General features: G+C 41.7%; 1 protein-coding gene across 1 annotated transcript in view; it reads right to left on the reverse strand.

Moving 5' to 3' along the window:
• The window catches only part of GUCY2F (guanylate cyclase 2F, retinal), a 94,104-nt gene that overhangs the window by 44,886 nt on the left and 31,363 nt on the right, over positions 1–17,855 (reverse strand). The window contains exons 5-7 of the mRNA XM_040265062.1: positions 17,587–17,683; positions 9,731–9,862; positions 2,738–2,827 (exon numbers count right to left, since the gene is read on the reverse strand). Of these exons, the coding sequence (XP_040120996.1) occupies positions 2,738–2,827; positions 9,731–9,862; positions 17,587–17,683 (319 nt within the window). The remainder of the gene's footprint in view (positions 1–2,737; positions 2,828–9,730; positions 9,863–17,586; positions 17,684–17,855) is intronic.

Genomic DNA, 17,855 nt, shown 5'->3' on the forward strand with positions numbered 1-17,855 from the left:
TGGTCATGTATGGATGTGAGAGTTGGACTGTGAAGAAGGCTGAGCGCTGAAGAATTGATGCTTTTGAACTGTGGTGTTGGAGAAGACTCTTGAGAGTCCCTTGGACTGCAAGGAGATCCAACTAGTCCATTCTGAAGGAGATCAGCCCTGGGATTTCTTTGGAAGGAATGATGCTAAAGCTGAAGCTCCAGTACTTTGGCCACCTCATGGGAAGAGTTGACTCATTGGAAAAGACTGTGATGCTGGGAGGGATTGGGGGCAGGAGGAAAAGAGGACGACAGAGGATGAGATGGCTGGATGGTATCACCAACTCTATAGACGTGAGTTTGAGTGAACTCTGGGAGTTGGTGATGGACAGGGAGGCCCGGTGTGCTGCAACTCATGAGGTCTCAAAGAGTCAGACATGACTGAGCGACTGAACTGAATTGAAGGATAATAGGAGCCAGTTTTTTAACTGTTGGAGAAAGGAGTTACAAATATGAAAAGGAAAAAAATAGAATGAACTCTGTGGCATTCATTTATAATGTGAGGTATTAGATATGATAGATACATAGATATATACATAGATAAATAGATATATAGATAAACTGAATGAAACTAAAACCAATGATATAAATATATGAATAAATGGTAAAGAAAGTAAGGCTCTTTCTTACTGTACAATCCCAACAAATAAACATAGAACGAATGCTAGAGTTAGAGGGTCATTAATGGATGATAAAATTAGTAGTAAAAATTTGATGAAAAAGAGGATATTTATACAGACTCAAAGTATTAATTACAATGGAGAAAAATAACAGTAGCCTTACAGTGGCAAAATCTGGTAGACACCACCTAAACCAAGTGATCACAATTAATATCATGCACATCCAAATAAGAATGTCTCTGTTTTCAGGAAATAAACACTGACGTATTTAGAGGTAAAAGGGTATGATGTCTATACCTCACACTCAAATGGTTCAGAAAAAAAGAATATATAGTCATCCCTCAGTATACACTGGAGATTGATTCCAAGACCTGTGAGGATACCAAAACCCACGGATGTTGAAGTCCCTTATATAAAATAGCATAGTGGGCCCTCCATATCCTTGAGTTTTACACCTGCATATTCAACCAATTCAAAGTTGGTTAAATTGGGGTAGTGGAACCTGTGGATTCTGAAGGCCAACTGTACATAAATTTATAAACAGAGAATCAAAACCACTAGGCAAAATGTAAACAACCTGGGTGGGGTGTACAGGAGTTGCTTGAATTATTTTTGTAGCTTCTCTGTAAGTTTGAAATTATATCAAAATTTTAAATTACCCAAAAAAGATATCATGGATGCACTCTACCTTGGGCCTTCTTATTTCCATATTTCTAGCTTAGTATTTCCCCTAGGTCTGGCTGTTTTGGCTCCATACTTTGGATCTAGCTCTTTGGCATTCCAGATCATCAAGCCAGTATGCAACTACCTGTTCTAGCTCTGATCTTGGTCTCCCTTCTGGATTCATCCTCATTGTTTTTTCCTTCAGCTCCAGGCATCAAAACCACATGCAGGGCTTCCCTGGTGGCTCAGTGGTAAAGAATCTACCTGCCAATGCAGGAGACACAGTTTCGATCCCTGATCGCAGAAGATCCCACATGCTGAGGAGCAACTAAACCCATACACCACAACTATTGCGCCTGTGCTGTAGAGCCCACAAGCCACAAGTATTGAAGCCTGCATACCCTAGAGTCCATACTCCATGACGGGAGAAGCCACTGTAATGAGAAGCCTGAGCACTGCAACTAGAGAGTAGCCCCTACTTGTCACAACTAGAGAAAAGCCCAAGCAGCAACAAAGACCCATAACAGTGAAAAATGAATAAATAATTTTTTTAAAAAACAACTACATGTAAGGGAAATACCAAATCATAACATCTCATTGGGATCCATGGGTCATAGCTGGTCTCCCATAGGCCACACCTCTTCCATGTCCCCATTTCCTTTGTTTTCTCACTAGTTCTGAATATAGCATGTGCCTCATTCAAACCTATTGGATTGATTTGAACTTGCCTGATTCAGAAATGTGAAGGAATCCATCATTATCTTCTAGGAATCCCATTTTCATGAGTCTGATGGAACCAGATGGTCTCCACAAATCTTTTATGAACTCAAAGTTCAAGGAGCTGATCTTAAATGGTTTGAAAGGGAGCATCATCATCTCTGCCTCATCTATAGGCTGCTTCCTTAAACAACCCATCCAAGGACTTTCTGAATATAATTGGTGGGATTGGGAAGTCACCATTTGTCTTATATAAATAGAAATTACCAGATGACTTTTCTAGGTATAGCAGCTAGAGATTATGAAAGATTATGGGATATGTACTTAATAATAATCATAATAGCTACCATTTTACAAAGAAGCTGTATGTCAGGAAATGTGCAAGACACTATATATGTATCATCTTAACCCTGGGAAACAGACATTAATATACTCCTTTCACAACTAAGGAAAGTAAAGCTCAGTGTTTAGGTGATTTGCTCAAGTTAATGTACCCTCTTAAGTGGCAGAGCTGGGATTGAATCCTTCACATCTTTTTGACTCCGGAGCCCATACTTTTGCCATTCCACCATATTGTCATAACAAGTCAGTCACCTCCCTGTAGTTTCCCTGTACTGATTTGTTAAAAGATCTTCCTAACAGTTGGTATTTGTTACTTTGGAGAAATGATTGGTTTCAGCAGGAATATGTTTAAGAGAGTGTTTTTCATACCATTTCAAATATGTCACTTGCACTTGATTCGATGGATTTAACGTCTCCGAAATTTCCAGAGGGGAATTTTTTCAGCCATACCCAATCACCCTAGAAAGAAAAGATGAGGAGTGTTGAGAAGCCTTAGTTGCCAACAGCTTTAGAGCAACTCTTCCCTTCCACACTAAGAGTTTATAGTTAGACCACCAACACACACAAGTTCTGTTCCTCTTTCTCCCCCTCCACCCCATGGATATTCTGTATTCCAAGCCAAAAAGGATGTCATACAGAGAAGTTACGTTTAAAATTCCAGTTAACTAAAGACAGGGAAACAATTGCAGGAATGCAGACCCCAGAAAAGGAATGCTACAACGGCCTGAACTCACTGCAGGAAGTGCTGGGTCATTTCGCTGGTTCATGGCTAAGTGATGTAGCACCAGGTTTCCTGCGATGAATGGTGATGGTTAGTGGTGCAATTCTGACTGCCTCGAGGCATCTGTGGTGAGAGATGTAGGGCAGGAGATGCAGTGCAGCAAATGTTGCCTGCATTTACCTTGATCCATTTTTCTCTCATGGGACAGGCCATTTGGGGGCCTTTTATTCTTTAATCATAAACCAATTGGCTTCAACACCAATTAAACATTTTTCACCTGGATGTACAAGTGTACGACCACAGTAATATGAGTAATCTAGACTCTTTCAGAAGTCTATTTCTGAATTTTTAAGCACAAAACAGTGATTTTCTAAGGCTGCCTGTCAAGTCAAAAACAACAGTTATTTTATTGTCTTCACTTTAACACAGGTGCCTGCTAGATAATTTTCTCCTACATGCACAGCCTCGAGGATTCATCAGTCACCAAGCCCTATTTAGTTTCTGTCCAACCTAAATTTGAAAAAAAGCAATACATATATAGATATCTTTTTCTCTGTAATAATAATAATGCCTGACATTTGCACAGCGCTCTCTCCTCTTCCAAGTACTTTCACATCTATTACCTATAGCCTGGAGATTCCATTTCAGGCTGCACCAATTTGTCATCAAGTAGAGATAATAAAGCAGAGAGCTCTATACAGTCAAATTCTAAGAATAAGAGAGTGTAGCCAGTCTCTTATTAAGGAATATATCCAGCTGTGGCATTGCATCTGGAGACCAGCCGGAGGCGAAGGCTAATAACAGGAGCTGCAGGCATCTGAGTTACTTGCCTCTACTGTGTGTCAGAGGGCATCTTCTAGCCAAGGAACTCAAAACCCTTTAACTAGGAACTTGCTTTCAGGGGCCTTCAGCAGCTGAACAGAACTAGGCCAATCAGGCTCATGCTCACAAAGTTCAGAAAGGTAGTCTAGGAATAGTGCCTGTCTGCACTAGAATGGTCAAAGTACCAATTCCTGGTCTCTTGCCTAGCAACTCCCTGTATGCGGCCCCATACCAGCTACATCACAGTCACCAAGGAACTGGTTAGACAAAAGACATAGACTGGCTGGCCAGATGAAAACATATGCATGTATGCACTTACCACATCACTCTACTTAACACCCCCCCCAAATTGTATGCAATTATTTTATATTGTTAGGTTAATCATGCTTCCATTATGGCTTACAATTATAATGATCTTTTATTTAAAAAAATAAAAGGTACTGGTTACAAAGGCCCATTCTCAGGCCCCACACTTACTCACTTAGTCATGGGAGTCATGAGGGCCTGACACCTCAAAGCTTTAGCCTTCAGAGGACTTTGTATTTTGTGCATTTGTGCTCAGTCGCTCAGTTCTGTTCAACACTTTGCGGCCCCGTGGACTGTAGCCCTCAGTGTTCTTGCCTGGAGAATCCCAGGGACGGGGGAGCCTGGTGGGCTGCTGTCTCTGAGGTCGCACAGAGTCAGACACGACTGAAGTGACTTAGCAGCAGCAGCAGCAGCAGGCTCCTCTGTCCATGGGATCTTCCAGGAAAGAATACTGGTCTGGGGTGCCATTTCTTCCTCCAGGGCATCTTCCTGGCCCAGGGATCAAACCCATGTCTTCTGTGTCTCCTGCATTGGCAGAAGGATTCTTTACCACTGAGCTACCTGCTCCTTTTCAGAGGACTCTGCCCAGGATCAAAGGCTGAAGTTTAAGCTGAAAGCATAAACTCTAACGAGAATTTACAAACTCAGCCCATGTGTGGGTGATACACTGATGGTCACTAATGCCTTCCAGCACCTCTGCCATTCTATTACTTGGATCATGGTCACTGCTAGCCTCCATGGTACCTTTGTGCTAACTAGCCAAGGGTGCTTTCCTCAAGTTAAAATAATAATTGTGTGAGACCATTTATTACTTTGCAGCCTATGGAACCCTGGTGATGCTGGCCAGCAGCCTCAGCTGTATGTATCTATGCATATACCACATTCTCATTGTCTCATACATCCTCCAGATGCCAGAAAACACACTCCCCCAGCAGCTTCAATACTCTGGCTACCACCAAACACTGCCTGCCAGGTAAGGCCTCTTTGCAGGTTTGGAGTCAGGCTGTAGAGACGCTGGTGAGAAGCTGAAATCAGGTCTATAAAAATATTAGGCAGGAGAAAGAAGTAATCTCAAGAAACTCCAGGGGTATTGTCAAGGTAGCACAAAGTCAGGTGCACATTTGTTTACCAGTGACTATGTGCACAGTTAGGTATGCTGGTATACATGTAGATACGTGTGCAAGTTGCCCCACCACCTCATTCCAGAACTAGGCTGGGAGACCAGAATCCCTCTGCTCACTCATGCACCACTCTCATATAAGTTAGTATATGTCTACAATGTGAATAGTACCCTCTTAGATGTGGCCCCCTCGTGCAGTGTACAACCTGAGCATCAGTACTGGCAGCCCTGACTCTGCCTATAGCCAGTGCCTGTTACCTTCTTCCTGGAATCAGCCCTATTACAGACATGGCTTAGCTGTCTCTCTTGCTTATTAAGTTTTAATAAGTAGTTAAGCAGAGCTTTTTTCCTGCCAAATCACCAAATTTGAGAGCTTCATAGTTAAAGAAATTAAAGCCTGAAGAGATTAAATGAATGGCCCAAGGTCAGAAGGCTAGGTAGTAACAGAAGCAAGGTCTTCCATCTCCCACTTTGTTGCTCTTTCTTCCCATGGGCTTTCTTTAGTTTGGGGGCTTTGTGTGTTTGTTTTAAGATTTAAAGACTTCTCACGAATATTATAAGCAAAATTTTATTGAGTCTGTGTGTGTCCTACTTTATTAATAATGAGGAAAAGGGAGGATATGGGCAGGTTTTATTTTTGCCACACATGCACCATTTGTTTTGTTTTGTTCTTTTGAGAGAAAGTATGATAAAATATCAATACTTCACTCATCATTCGTTTTTTAATTAAGAGGAAGAAACATCAAACTCTATCCACTAAAATTTTTAAAGTCCATAAATTTTGCATTAAGGCCATGTTGTATTAATTAAGAACCAAGAGAACTAGGTTCTACACCTGGCTTTGTCTCAAATTCAAGGGTGGCCTTAGGGTAGCTGGGCTTCCCAGGTGGTGCTAGTGGCAAAGAACCCGCCTACCAATGCAGGAGACATAAGAGACACAGGTTCAATCTCTGGGTCAGGAAGGTCCCCTGGAGGAGGGCATGGCAACCCACTCCAGTATTCTTGCCTGGAGAATCCCATGGACGGAGGAGCCTAGCAGGCCACAGACCATGGGGTTGCAAAGAGTCGGACACAACTGAAGTGACTTAGCATGCAGGCACGCACGCTTAGGGTAGTCACCTCATTGGCCTGAGTCTCAGTTTCCACACCCACAGAGCTGGACCACTTGGATGATTTCTAAGCTCCTTTTCAGCTTTGATGATCTGATTCTGTGATGAGAAAGAGAGAAGATGGCTGTGGAAAGGAAAGGGGTGGAGAGAGAGCTACATGGGATCTAGAAGGTGGGAAGATAGAAAAAAAGGCTCTGGGAAAGAGAGATGGATGTGGAGGATGTGTGAAGGAGAGACAGAAATGGGACAAAGAGAAAAACACAGGGAGAAGTGGAGAGGCAGAAGGAGTCAGAGAATGAAGAGGGAGAGACAGTTCAGTGGGTTCTCTCTGAGTGTGTCAAGGTGGCACTACTGCTAGCCTCACCCTTCTTCCCTATACAGTGGCTATTAGAACAGATCCTGACATGTTCTCTTTGCATCTGCCATTCACAGCTTTCTCCCAAGCAGCCTGCTCAGCTAGCTTTCCTTTTACATCTCTGAGTGTATGTCTGAGATATGAGTTTCCTGTACAATTCTGGAGGATATGTACCCGTGTGTCCCATCAAAGTGTGACTCTGTGTTAGTGTATTACAATGACTAGAAAGGCACGTCCTAGAGAAGCCTGTCCTTTGTTATTAGGTATCTGCTACTCCAGGCACGTCGTCTGGAGGTTCCATATCTTCCAATAAAAAATCTTATGAAAATTCTCTTTAAACAGAAACTAGATAATGAATCTTCTTTAAAACATGCCTAATAGAGGGCCCTTTCAGAAGGCATACTGGACCTCTTTGTTTGGTCTGTTGATTTGATTGACTTCTGCTCTTACCCAAAGTCCTCCTCAACTCTAGCTAGACAGTTTTCTAGCTTCAGCTGTCTTCCTTTGCATGCTGACCTCGTGGGGTGGTATTATTCTCACTAATACCCTCCTTTGTACAGATAAACTTCCCCTATGGACTATGCAGTTCAGAAATACCCATGATCTGAATGACCAACAACGGTCATTATGGCAACTAACTCAACTGTCTGCCTCCTTCCAAAATGAGGAAATATCTGACAGATTCTTAAAGGCCAATTATATACAGACGTTTATTTTTTTCTCCTTCTTCATTCTATACTAAAACCTTCCAGCTCCACCAAATAAAACATACCACAATTCAACACATAAATTCTTCTGCAGAATCAGAGAATCATAGAACATTTGAGCCAGAAGAGGCCCCAGAGTTCTCTCAGTTCAGCAATTCTCAACCCTGGCTGCACATATAGGGGGACTTAAAAAAAAATAACACTGCCTGGGCCCACCCCAAACCAACTGAACCAGAGTTACTAGGGGTGGAGCCTCATAGGTATTTTTTTGTTTCCCACAGGGCTTCCCAGGTGGTACTAGAGGTAAAGAACCTGCCTGCCAATGCAGGAGACATAAGACACACAGATTCCATCCCTGCGTCTAAAAGAACCCCTGGAGAAAGGGATGGCTACCCATTCCAGTATTCCTGCCTGGAGAATCCCATGGACAGAGGAGCCTGGTGGGCTACAGTCCATGGGGTTGCAAAGAGTTGGACATGAGTGAAGCAACTGAGCATGTACACACAAGAGATTCTAATGAGCAGCCAAGATTAAGAATTTAGTTCAACCTCTCAATTTACAGATGAAAAACCAAGAGACTGCCTTAGCTGTTGAGATTTACTTCAGAATCAGAGGCATCAATACATTTGTAAAGCCAGCAGCCCCATTCCATTTGACATTCAAAAGAGTATCTTGAGATTACTTTGTCTTTGGTCTTTGAGAGTGTAGAATTTTTAATTCCCCAATAACTCAAGTTTACATGTGAATCAGATCTCCTCTTTGATTAAATTAAGTTCAAGGCAAGATCCAGAGGTTTCCTGCTCCAAATTTAAGTCAACACACGTCCCGTAAACTGAGCGAAGATTTACCATACTAACCTTGGTGTTTTAAGTAGCTATAAATTATTTATCAAATGGATGAGAGCATTCAACTTGGATAATCCAGTGATGGAGAACCTAAAAATTCATTCTGACCTGTTTTGAACTTTCTTTGTAGTTACTATTAAAGTTGCGAGTGTTTGCTGCTTTGGGGAGTATCTTCAAACAAAACAAGGAAACCACACTGGAAAGGCCTCACTTTGGAGGGACAGAAAGGCAGTCTTGTTTCCCTTTTATCCACTGCTTAACTCTTTCCTGGGTTTCCCTGATAGCTCAGTTGGTAAAGAATCTGCCTGCAATGCAGGACCCCGGTTCAATTCCTGGGTGGGGAAGATACCCTGGAGAAGGGATAGGCTACCCACTCCAGTATTCTTGGGCTTCCCTTGTGGCTCAGCTGGTAAAGAATCCACCTGCAATGAGGGAGACCTGGGTTCGATACCTGGGTTGGGAAGATCCCCTGGAGAAGGGAAAAGCTACCCACTCCCGTATTCTGGCCTAGAGAATTCCATGGACTGTATAGTCCATGGGTTGCAAAAAGTCAGACACGACTGAGCAACTTTCACTTTAATTCTTTCCTGCTGAGAAAAAACAGTTCATCTCTCCAACCAATGTGAGATTTGTTCTGGTCACCAAATGCCAGTATTTTAGATAGGGGTTGGATTTGGGGTTGGATGTGGTCTTTTAAAGCTTGAAAGACAGAAATGTAAGTGAAATTACCAATACAGAATTGTAAAGTAAAAATTAAAAATAAATAAATAAATTTTTAAAAAATAAATAAATAAATAAAGACCACCAGCTACATCCACTCAAAAAAAAAAAAAAAAAGGATTTCTATTTTAGACAGCAGAAGGTAACCTGTTACTCCAAGAGTCAGTACAGACTGAGGAAAGAAATGAATAATTTTTAAAATATTTCCATAATATCAGAGGATAACAGGTATAGGAAGAAGAACCAGAATATGAAGAGAAGAGCTTGTCCCAACCCTTACTCTATATAAAGCATATCTCTAGACATCACATCACAAACAGTTCATTCAGGAAATCATTTCTTCTTATTATACCTATGTCTTCTGGAATGAGTGACATGGTTAAGTGTTAAGTCTGAGTCTCACAGACTTTTTTCCACATTCCTAGTAAGTAAACAGTGTGGAAAGATCAGTGAAGTTGTAGTTAAGTAGATTAGTTGCCGAGGAAAATCATGGTCAGCAAAATGAGTCTGTAAGGGGATAGTGGACAAAAAATTTACCAAAAGGAAAGACTTACCAAAGCTTCAACATTTTTGCACAAAGACTAAGCAAGTTCTAAGTCACTGCCTCATTTTAAAACCCAAGAAGGCAGCAGATTAGATAGCTGTTGAATATCCTACCTCATAAATCGCTATGTTGGAGTTTTCACAGGTAGCTGGAGTTAGACTCCCTGAAGAAAAGGAGAGTCTTGGGGACCTTCCACTCTGGACCTCCGACGTGATCTGAAAACTTACACTGGCGTGACTTCCTCTCTGTGAAAGGATTAGGAAAGAAAGTTTATGAACAAAATTATCACGATTAAGGACAGAGCACACAGCTATGTAGGTACTATGTTTATCTGGTATTTTTTTCTTTTTTTATTTCTAAGAAAGTAACTTTCTGAGTTGAGCTCTATAAACATGACATTTATTAATTTTTCCTATTGCCAGCATTTTTCTTATGCTAGAATTGGTTATTTGCTTCACCTCCATATGCCATAAAAGAAAGGCAAAGCTTTGCAGATATTTTCATCTCCTAGAGAAGTTAGAGTGATTCAGAAGGACAAGAAAGAACACCAGTCATAATTCAGTGTGGCACCCTCATTTATAGACAAAAATGAGAAAAAGATGAAAATCTAATGTTTTGAAAGAATCAGGCATGGAACTAGGACAGAACCCCTCCCTTCTGGCTGTTAGGCCTAACTCTTTATGTTACACCATCTTGTGTGCATGCTCAGTCACTCAGTCGTGTCCAACTCTTTTTTACCTCATGGACTGTAGCCTGCCAGGTTCCTCTGTCCATGGAATTTTCCAGGCAAGAATACTGGAGTGGGTTGCCATTTCTTTCTCCAGGGGATCTTACCAACCCAGGGATCAAACCTACATCTGCATTGGCAGGCAGATTCTTTACCACTGAACCACCTGGGAAGCCCATACCATCTTGAATGACATCCTTTTTCTATGCAGGCAAGCTTCATGACACAAGGTATCTCAGAAAGCAATAAGATGGTAGACAGTAGATCATCTACCCATGATTTATAAGTCTGATGCTTTATCAGTCCAGGTGGTGCTAGTGGTAAAGAACCTGCTTGCTAATACAGGAGATGTAAGAGATGCAGGTTCAATCCCTGGGTTGGGAAGATGCCCTGAAGGAGGGCATGGCAACCCACTCCAGTATTCTTGCCTGGAGGATCCCATGGACAGAGGAGTCTGGTGGGCTACAGTCCATATGGTCACAAAGAGTCAGACACAACTGATGCAACTTAGCACACACATAAGTCTGATAAAAGAGGGCTAGGAAGTGCAGTTAAATGACAAAAGGAAGGATTGTCTGAAATCTTTGTTAACTTTTAAAATTGAACATCTTCAACTGAACTTAATATCTTCACCTGAACCAGCAGACTTATTTTATATGAAGAAATATCTTCTGACCCAGGGATTGAACCCTTGTCTCTTACATCTCCTGCATTGGCAGGCAGGTTCTTTACCACTAGTGCCACCTGGGAAGCCTAATAAATCAACAGGTTCCTCATATTCTTCTCCATGTCTCCAAATATGCCTTTTCAGAATTATAGCAATGCAGACTTAGTAGTCACAGTTGGTATTGTCTAGGCTATCCCTTACCCCCAACTCCAACACTCTTATTTTACAGTGAAGAAACAGAGACCTAGGGACTGGAAGAAGAATGTGGATGTTATATTTCTGGTCATTTGTGTTCTTTCTACCACATCATGCTTTGTTTCACTCTTGTTTGCCAATAAAAATTAATCTTAAGTACTGTCACACACTCTACCCTTAATAGTCTTTGATAAACTAAAAATTAACAGTTGATTTAGCCCCGAGCTCAGTTCATTCTACCAAGACAAGACTATCACAAAGCTCCCAGGCAATGGTAAACTACACCCAGCCCTTAATGTGTTGAAATCCCAACAGCTCAAGATTCAGACAAGATGGAAAACTTGACTCTTCACATAACCCTTGCATCAACCTGAACCTTCCTCAAGAGAGCAAGGCCAGAGGAGAAACTACTTATCTTTCAGTCTTTATTTGCCTATCTCAGCAGGAGCACGTAGATTAGTATATTGAGTTATAGACCTCTTCATGAAGGCCAAAGGAGAAAGCAAGAGAATCTGCCAAAATCCACATACATTTGGACTTCAGCTTCACTTTCTTCTAAAAATTTCCTTTCCTGACCTGACTTCTCCTGACCTGCCAATTTTTCTAGACTGAATTAATTTTATATTCACCAAGAGTTTATACTTTCAGACATTCCATTTGGATGGAATTCTTGACTTGGCTTTGACCAATTAGACCCAGCCAGCTGCAAGTTTGTGACTACACAACATTTAAGGAAAATGTATGCTTCCCCATCTTTTCCCATCAGAACCCCTGATACAAGCCAAGTGCCAAAAAAGATGTGGAGGTTAAGAGCTATGTTCTCCTATGGTAATGCCATCCCTTTCTACCTGGGTCAATATAGTCAAGAAGAAGACGAACACTCCCTCTGAGACTATCTATTTCTGTTGCTATTCATTTTTATCACATCTATGGTGAAAAGTGATGATGATTGTTTATTTTTTAACTCATTATGTCAAAATTTATGCACAAGTGAAAGAAAAGATCTATTATCATGAACAAGATTTTAAAACCTTAGGTACTTTGTTCATCTGGAGGTAGCACTGTTCTGCTATTTATGGTGGTTTTTGGAGGACTAGTATGAAAGCCAAACATGTTTTGTGTCTTAGTAGGAAAGAGAGAATGGGCTTCCAGGGGACTCAATGGTAAAGAATCCACCTGCAATGCAGGAGACCCAGGAAATGCAAGTTCGATCCCTGGGTCAGGAAGATCTCCTGGAAGAGGAAATGGCAAACCACTTCAGTATCCTTGCTTGGGAAATCCCATGGATAGAGGAGCCTGGCAGGCTATAGTCCATGGGGTTGCAAAGGGTTGGATATGACTGAGAACGAATGCATGCACAGGAAAGAAAGAAGGCATAGGTGAAGGGGGTTTTATATTTACTGGACCATCGCAAGGCCTATACAAAGGAAAGGATAATTCAGTTCAAAATTGTTTATTGTTTTGATACTTTAGACCCAAAATATCTAGGCAATTGACATGAATTGTCATTTTGACATTTCAAATGTCAAATGAACATGGAACAATGGACTGGTTGCAAATTGGGAAAGGAGTATGTCAAGGCTGTATATTGTCACCCTGCTTACTTAACTTATATGCAGAGTTCATGTAAAAGGCCAGGCTGGATGAAGTAAAAGCTGGAATCAAGATTGCTGGGAGAAATATCAACAACCTCAGATATGCAGATGACACACTCTTATGGCAGAAAGCAAAGAGGAACTAAAGAGCCTCTTGATGAAAGTGAAAGAGGAGAGTGAAAAGGCTGGCTTAACACTCAACATTCTAAAAACAAAGATCATGGGATCCAGTCCCATCACTTCATGGTAAATAGATGGGGAAACAATGGAAACAGTGAGAGACTTTATTTTGGGGGGCTCCAAAATCACTGCAGATGGTGACTGCAGCCATGAAATTAAAAGACGCTTGCTCATTTGAAGAAAAGCTATGACAAACCTAGACAGTGTATTAAAAAGCAGAGATACTACTTTACTGACAAAGGTCTATCTAATCAAAGCTGTGGTTTTTCCAGTAACCATGTACAGATATTAGAGTTGAACAATAAAGAAAGCTGAGGACCAAAGAACTGATGCTTTTGAACTGTGGTGTTGAAGAAGACTCTTGAGAATTCCTTGGACTGCAAGGAGATCCAACCAGTCAATCCTAAGGGAAATCAGTCCTGAATATTCATTGGAAGGACTGATGCTGAAGCTGAAGCTCCAATACTTTGGCCACCTGATGCGAAGAACTGACTCACTGGAAAAGACTTTGATGCTGGGAAAAATTGAAGGCAGGAGGAGAAGGGGACGACAGAGAAATGAGATGCTTGGATGGCATCACTGACTCAATGGACATGAGTTTGAGCAAGCTCATGGGAGTTGGTGAAGGACAGGGAAGCCTGGCGTACTGCAGTCCATGGGGTCACAAAGAGTCAGACATGACTGAGCAACTGAACTGGCTGACCAATAAACAAGTAAGGCTTTTTAAAATAGGTTTATTTCCTTTGACCAAAACTTTACTGTATATTGCTTCATTTGGACAATGACTAGTAGCCATCTGCTCTTATTATTGACCACCCATTTCAGGATAAAATACTTTGTCACAGAATTGAATACTTGTTTTCTTAGTACTGGGTTATCTAGTTGGCTTGGTTTAGAGCTTGTACTTCAGTATCTACCCTTTCTAATTGAGGTGGGAAATTTCATACAAGCTATGTTGAATATGACAAATCTAGACAAGTTACACCACATGAGTTCCAGGGTCCTTTAGTGGCTTCAAAATTAGAAACTAACATCAATGCTTTGATGGCATAAGAATAGAATGTACCTTTCAGCCACTGTGATCATTTTGGCATTCAGCAATACATTTCCAGGAACATGATGTCAACCTTACAAAAGGATCCGGTGATTTACACACGTAAAGGTTAGGGTTGTAATTGAGACTTAAAGCAAACAGCTGAACATTTCATTTGATTCCAGATGTACAAGGTATTATCCTGTAAATCCATTCTCACCCAGACAACTAGTTAAAGTACCCCTTTTAGTGTCACATTTAAGCAAATGATCAGTTCTGTCACAGAGATAATTATTTCTCAGATCTTGTACGCTGGTGTAGCAAAAATAGCACATGGGGACAACGTGAGGTGTTTACATCCTCTCTGGACACCCTGCCACCACCATACTAGAATTTGCAAAGACTACTGTCTTTATTTCAACCACACAGACTGGGCACAAAGAGTTACGTGCATGCTTATGTGCTAAGTCACTTCAGTGACTGACTCTTTGTGATCCCATGGACTGTAGCCTGCCAGGATCCTCTGTCCATTGGATTCTCCAGGCAAGAATACTAGAGTGGGTTGTCATGCCCCACTTCCCAATCCAGGGATCGAACTTGTGTCTCTTAGGTCTCCTGCTTTGGCAGGTGGGTTCTTTACCACTAGCACCACCTGGAAAGCCCTACAAAGAGGCACACTCTCCCACTACTAGCTAAATTCAACAAAACTCTTCCCTACACATCCTCTTCCCAAACTCTTTTTTATGCGGTTTTCTCTGCCTAGGATGCCTATAGGAGCCAGGCAGGTAATATAAATTAATGAAATAATCTGAGTGCATGCATGCTTAATGGCTCCGTCGTGTCTGACTCTTTCTGACCCTATGAACCATAGCCTGCGAGGCTCCTCTGTCCATGGGATTCTCCAGGCAAGAATATTGGAGTGGGTTGCCATTTCCTCCTCCAAGGGGTCTTGCTGACCCAGGGATTGAACCCGCACTTCCTGTGTATCCTGCATCACAGATGGACTCTACCCGCTGAGCCATCAGGGAAGCCCCAATAAGCTGAGCAGAAGACAGTGGAGAGCAATGGAAACTGTGTCAAACAGCAGACACTGTTTTTACAAATTTTTCCAAAATGGAAAACTACTGCAGAATTCTAGCCAATAGCCACAATGATACCCAAAGTTGATAGATCTTCCAACTTGTAAGGAATATCCAGAAATCCAAGATTTTATGTGGAACCTCATGATTCCAAAATTCTGGCTACAATTTTTATAATCATAAAGATCAAACAGACACAGATGTACAGAACAGTCTTTTGGACTCTGTGGGAGAGGGAGAGGGTGGGATGATTTGGGAGAATGGCATTGAAACATGTATATCATGTAAGAAACAAATCGCCAGTCTAGATTCGATGCAGGATACAGGATGCTTGGGGCTGGTGCACTGGGATGACCCAGAGGGATGGTATGGGGAGGGAGGTGGGAGGGGGGTTCAGGTTGGGAAGACGTGTACACCCGTGGCGGATTCATGTTGATGTATGGCAAAACCAATACAGTATTATAAAGTAAAATTTAAAAAAAAAAGATCAAACAAAAGTGGTTACCAGTTTGTGACCTGGGACCTAGACAAAGCCCATCCTTCCTTCTTTAAGACCCAGAATTGGTTCTGGGTCTCTGAGAAGTCTTCCTCCAGTAATCTATCTCTTCTGAAGTTCTACCATATGTCTGGTGTCCTTTGTGCAACATGGCATCTACTGACTCTTCTGTATGGTATAACTTGTCTCTCTGACTGTAATCCATGAAATTAAAAGATGTTTACTCCTTGGCAGGAAAGTTATGACCAACCTAGACAGCATATTCAAAAGCAGAGACATTACTTTGTCAACAGAGGTCCATCTAGTCAAGGCTATGCTTTTTCCAGTGATCAAGAATGGATGTGAGAGTTGGACTGTGAGGAAGGCTGAGCACCGAAGAATTGATGCTTTTGAACTGTGGTGTTGGAGAAGACTCTTGAGAGTCCCTTGGACTGCAAGGAGATCCAACCAGTCCATTCGAAAGGAGATCAGCCCTGGGTGTTCTTTGGAAGGAATGATGCTAACGCTGAAACTCCAGTACTTTGGCCACCTCATGCGATGAGTTGACTCATTGGAAAAGACTGTGATGCTGGAAGGGATTGGGGGGCAGGAGGAAAAGGGGACAACAGAGGATGAGATGGCTGGATGGCATCACGGACTTGATGGACGTGAGTTTGAGTGAACTCTGGGAGTTGGTGATGGACAGGGAGGCCTGGCGTGCTGTGATTCATGGGGTCGCAAGGAGTCGGACACGACTGAGCGACTGAACTGAACTGAACTGACTGTAATTTCCATGAAGGCAGGGACTATGTGCCATCTCTTACAAAACCTAGCCCAAGGCCAAGGCATAGTAGCAGGCATTAAATGCAAATAGCCAATACAACACAATCACAATCAGAACACCATCCTGTGACACTTAAATCTCTTTCACTAGTTGATTGATCCACCAAGCTTTTAAAAGCACCTATTACACTATCAGCACCACATCAGGTGCTATGGCTGACATTAAAAACAAAAGATGTACCTCCGCCCTTGGGGAATTAGGAATCACATGTTGAGTCCAAATGTAAAAAGAAGGGCTATATAAAGTAATTGCTACCCTATTGTTCAAAGTACTTCACTTTCTCAAAACTGTTCTAAGCCAGTACTATCCAACAGAAATGTAATATGAACCACATGTGTACTTTTAAGTTTTCTAGTAGTCACATTTAAAAAACCTAAAAAGAAACAGATGAGATTAATTTCAGTAATGTTGTTGAGCTGGTTACTCAGTCATATCTGACTCTTTGAGACCCCATGCAGCACTCCACGCTTCCCTGTCCTTCACTATCTCCCAGAGTTTGCTCAAACTCGCATCCATTGAGTCGGTGATGCCATCCAACCATCTCGTCCTCTGTCATCTGCTTCTCCTCCTGCTCTCAATCTTTCCCAGCATCAAGGTCTTTTCCAATGAGTTGGCTCTTTGCATCAGGTGGCCAAAGTATTGGAGCTTAAGCTTTAGCAGTAGTCCTTCCAATGAGTATTCAGGGTTGATTTCCTCTAGGATTAACTGTTTTGATCTCCTTACAGTCTAAGGAAATCTCAAGAGTCTTCTCCAGCACCACAATTTGAAAGCATCAGTTCTTTGGTACTCAGCCTTCTTTATGGTCCAACTCTCACATCTGTACGTTACTGAGAAAACCATAGCTTTGACTATTTGGACCTTTGTCGGCAAAGTGATTCTCTGCTTTTTAATACTCTGTTCAGGTTTGTCATAGCTTTCCTTCCAAGTAATATAGTAATACACTTTATTTAACCCAATATATCCAAAGTATTATCATTTTGACATGTCATTAATATTTTGAAATATTAGAATGAAATACTTTACATGTTTCTGTACTATCCTCTAAATCCAACATGTATTTTACTCTTACAGCACATTTCAATCCAGCCTAGCCACATGCAAAGTGCCTGAAAGTCACTTGTGGCTCGTGGATACCACCAGGGGCCACACAGTAATAGAAAGGGATGCTCCTTACCTTACTGCCAAAGTGGGGATTGATAAATGTCACATCCTCCAAAGTCAGTAGAATTCTGTTGGGTCCTTTAATCAACTGGATTTTATTTATACGATGTCTGAAACAAGCATAAAGTCAGAAGGTCACGGGGGTTGGATATTTTGCAAACCAAGGGGTAAATTTGCCCTATGATAGAAGTTTTAAAAATATACAAGATAATTGAGAGGGTAAACACACAGGGATGTTTACCACAGTATCCACAGCAAAGAGAGAGAGCAAGTCTGGGCCTC

Source organism: Oryx dammah, unplaced genomic scaffold (genome assembly GCF_014754425.2).
Source record: "Oryx dammah isolate SB20612 unplaced genomic scaffold, SCBI_Odam_1.1 HiC_scaffold_23, whole genome shotgun sequence".
NCBI lineage: Eukaryota > Metazoa > Chordata > Mammalia > Artiodactyla > Bovidae > Oryx > Oryx dammah.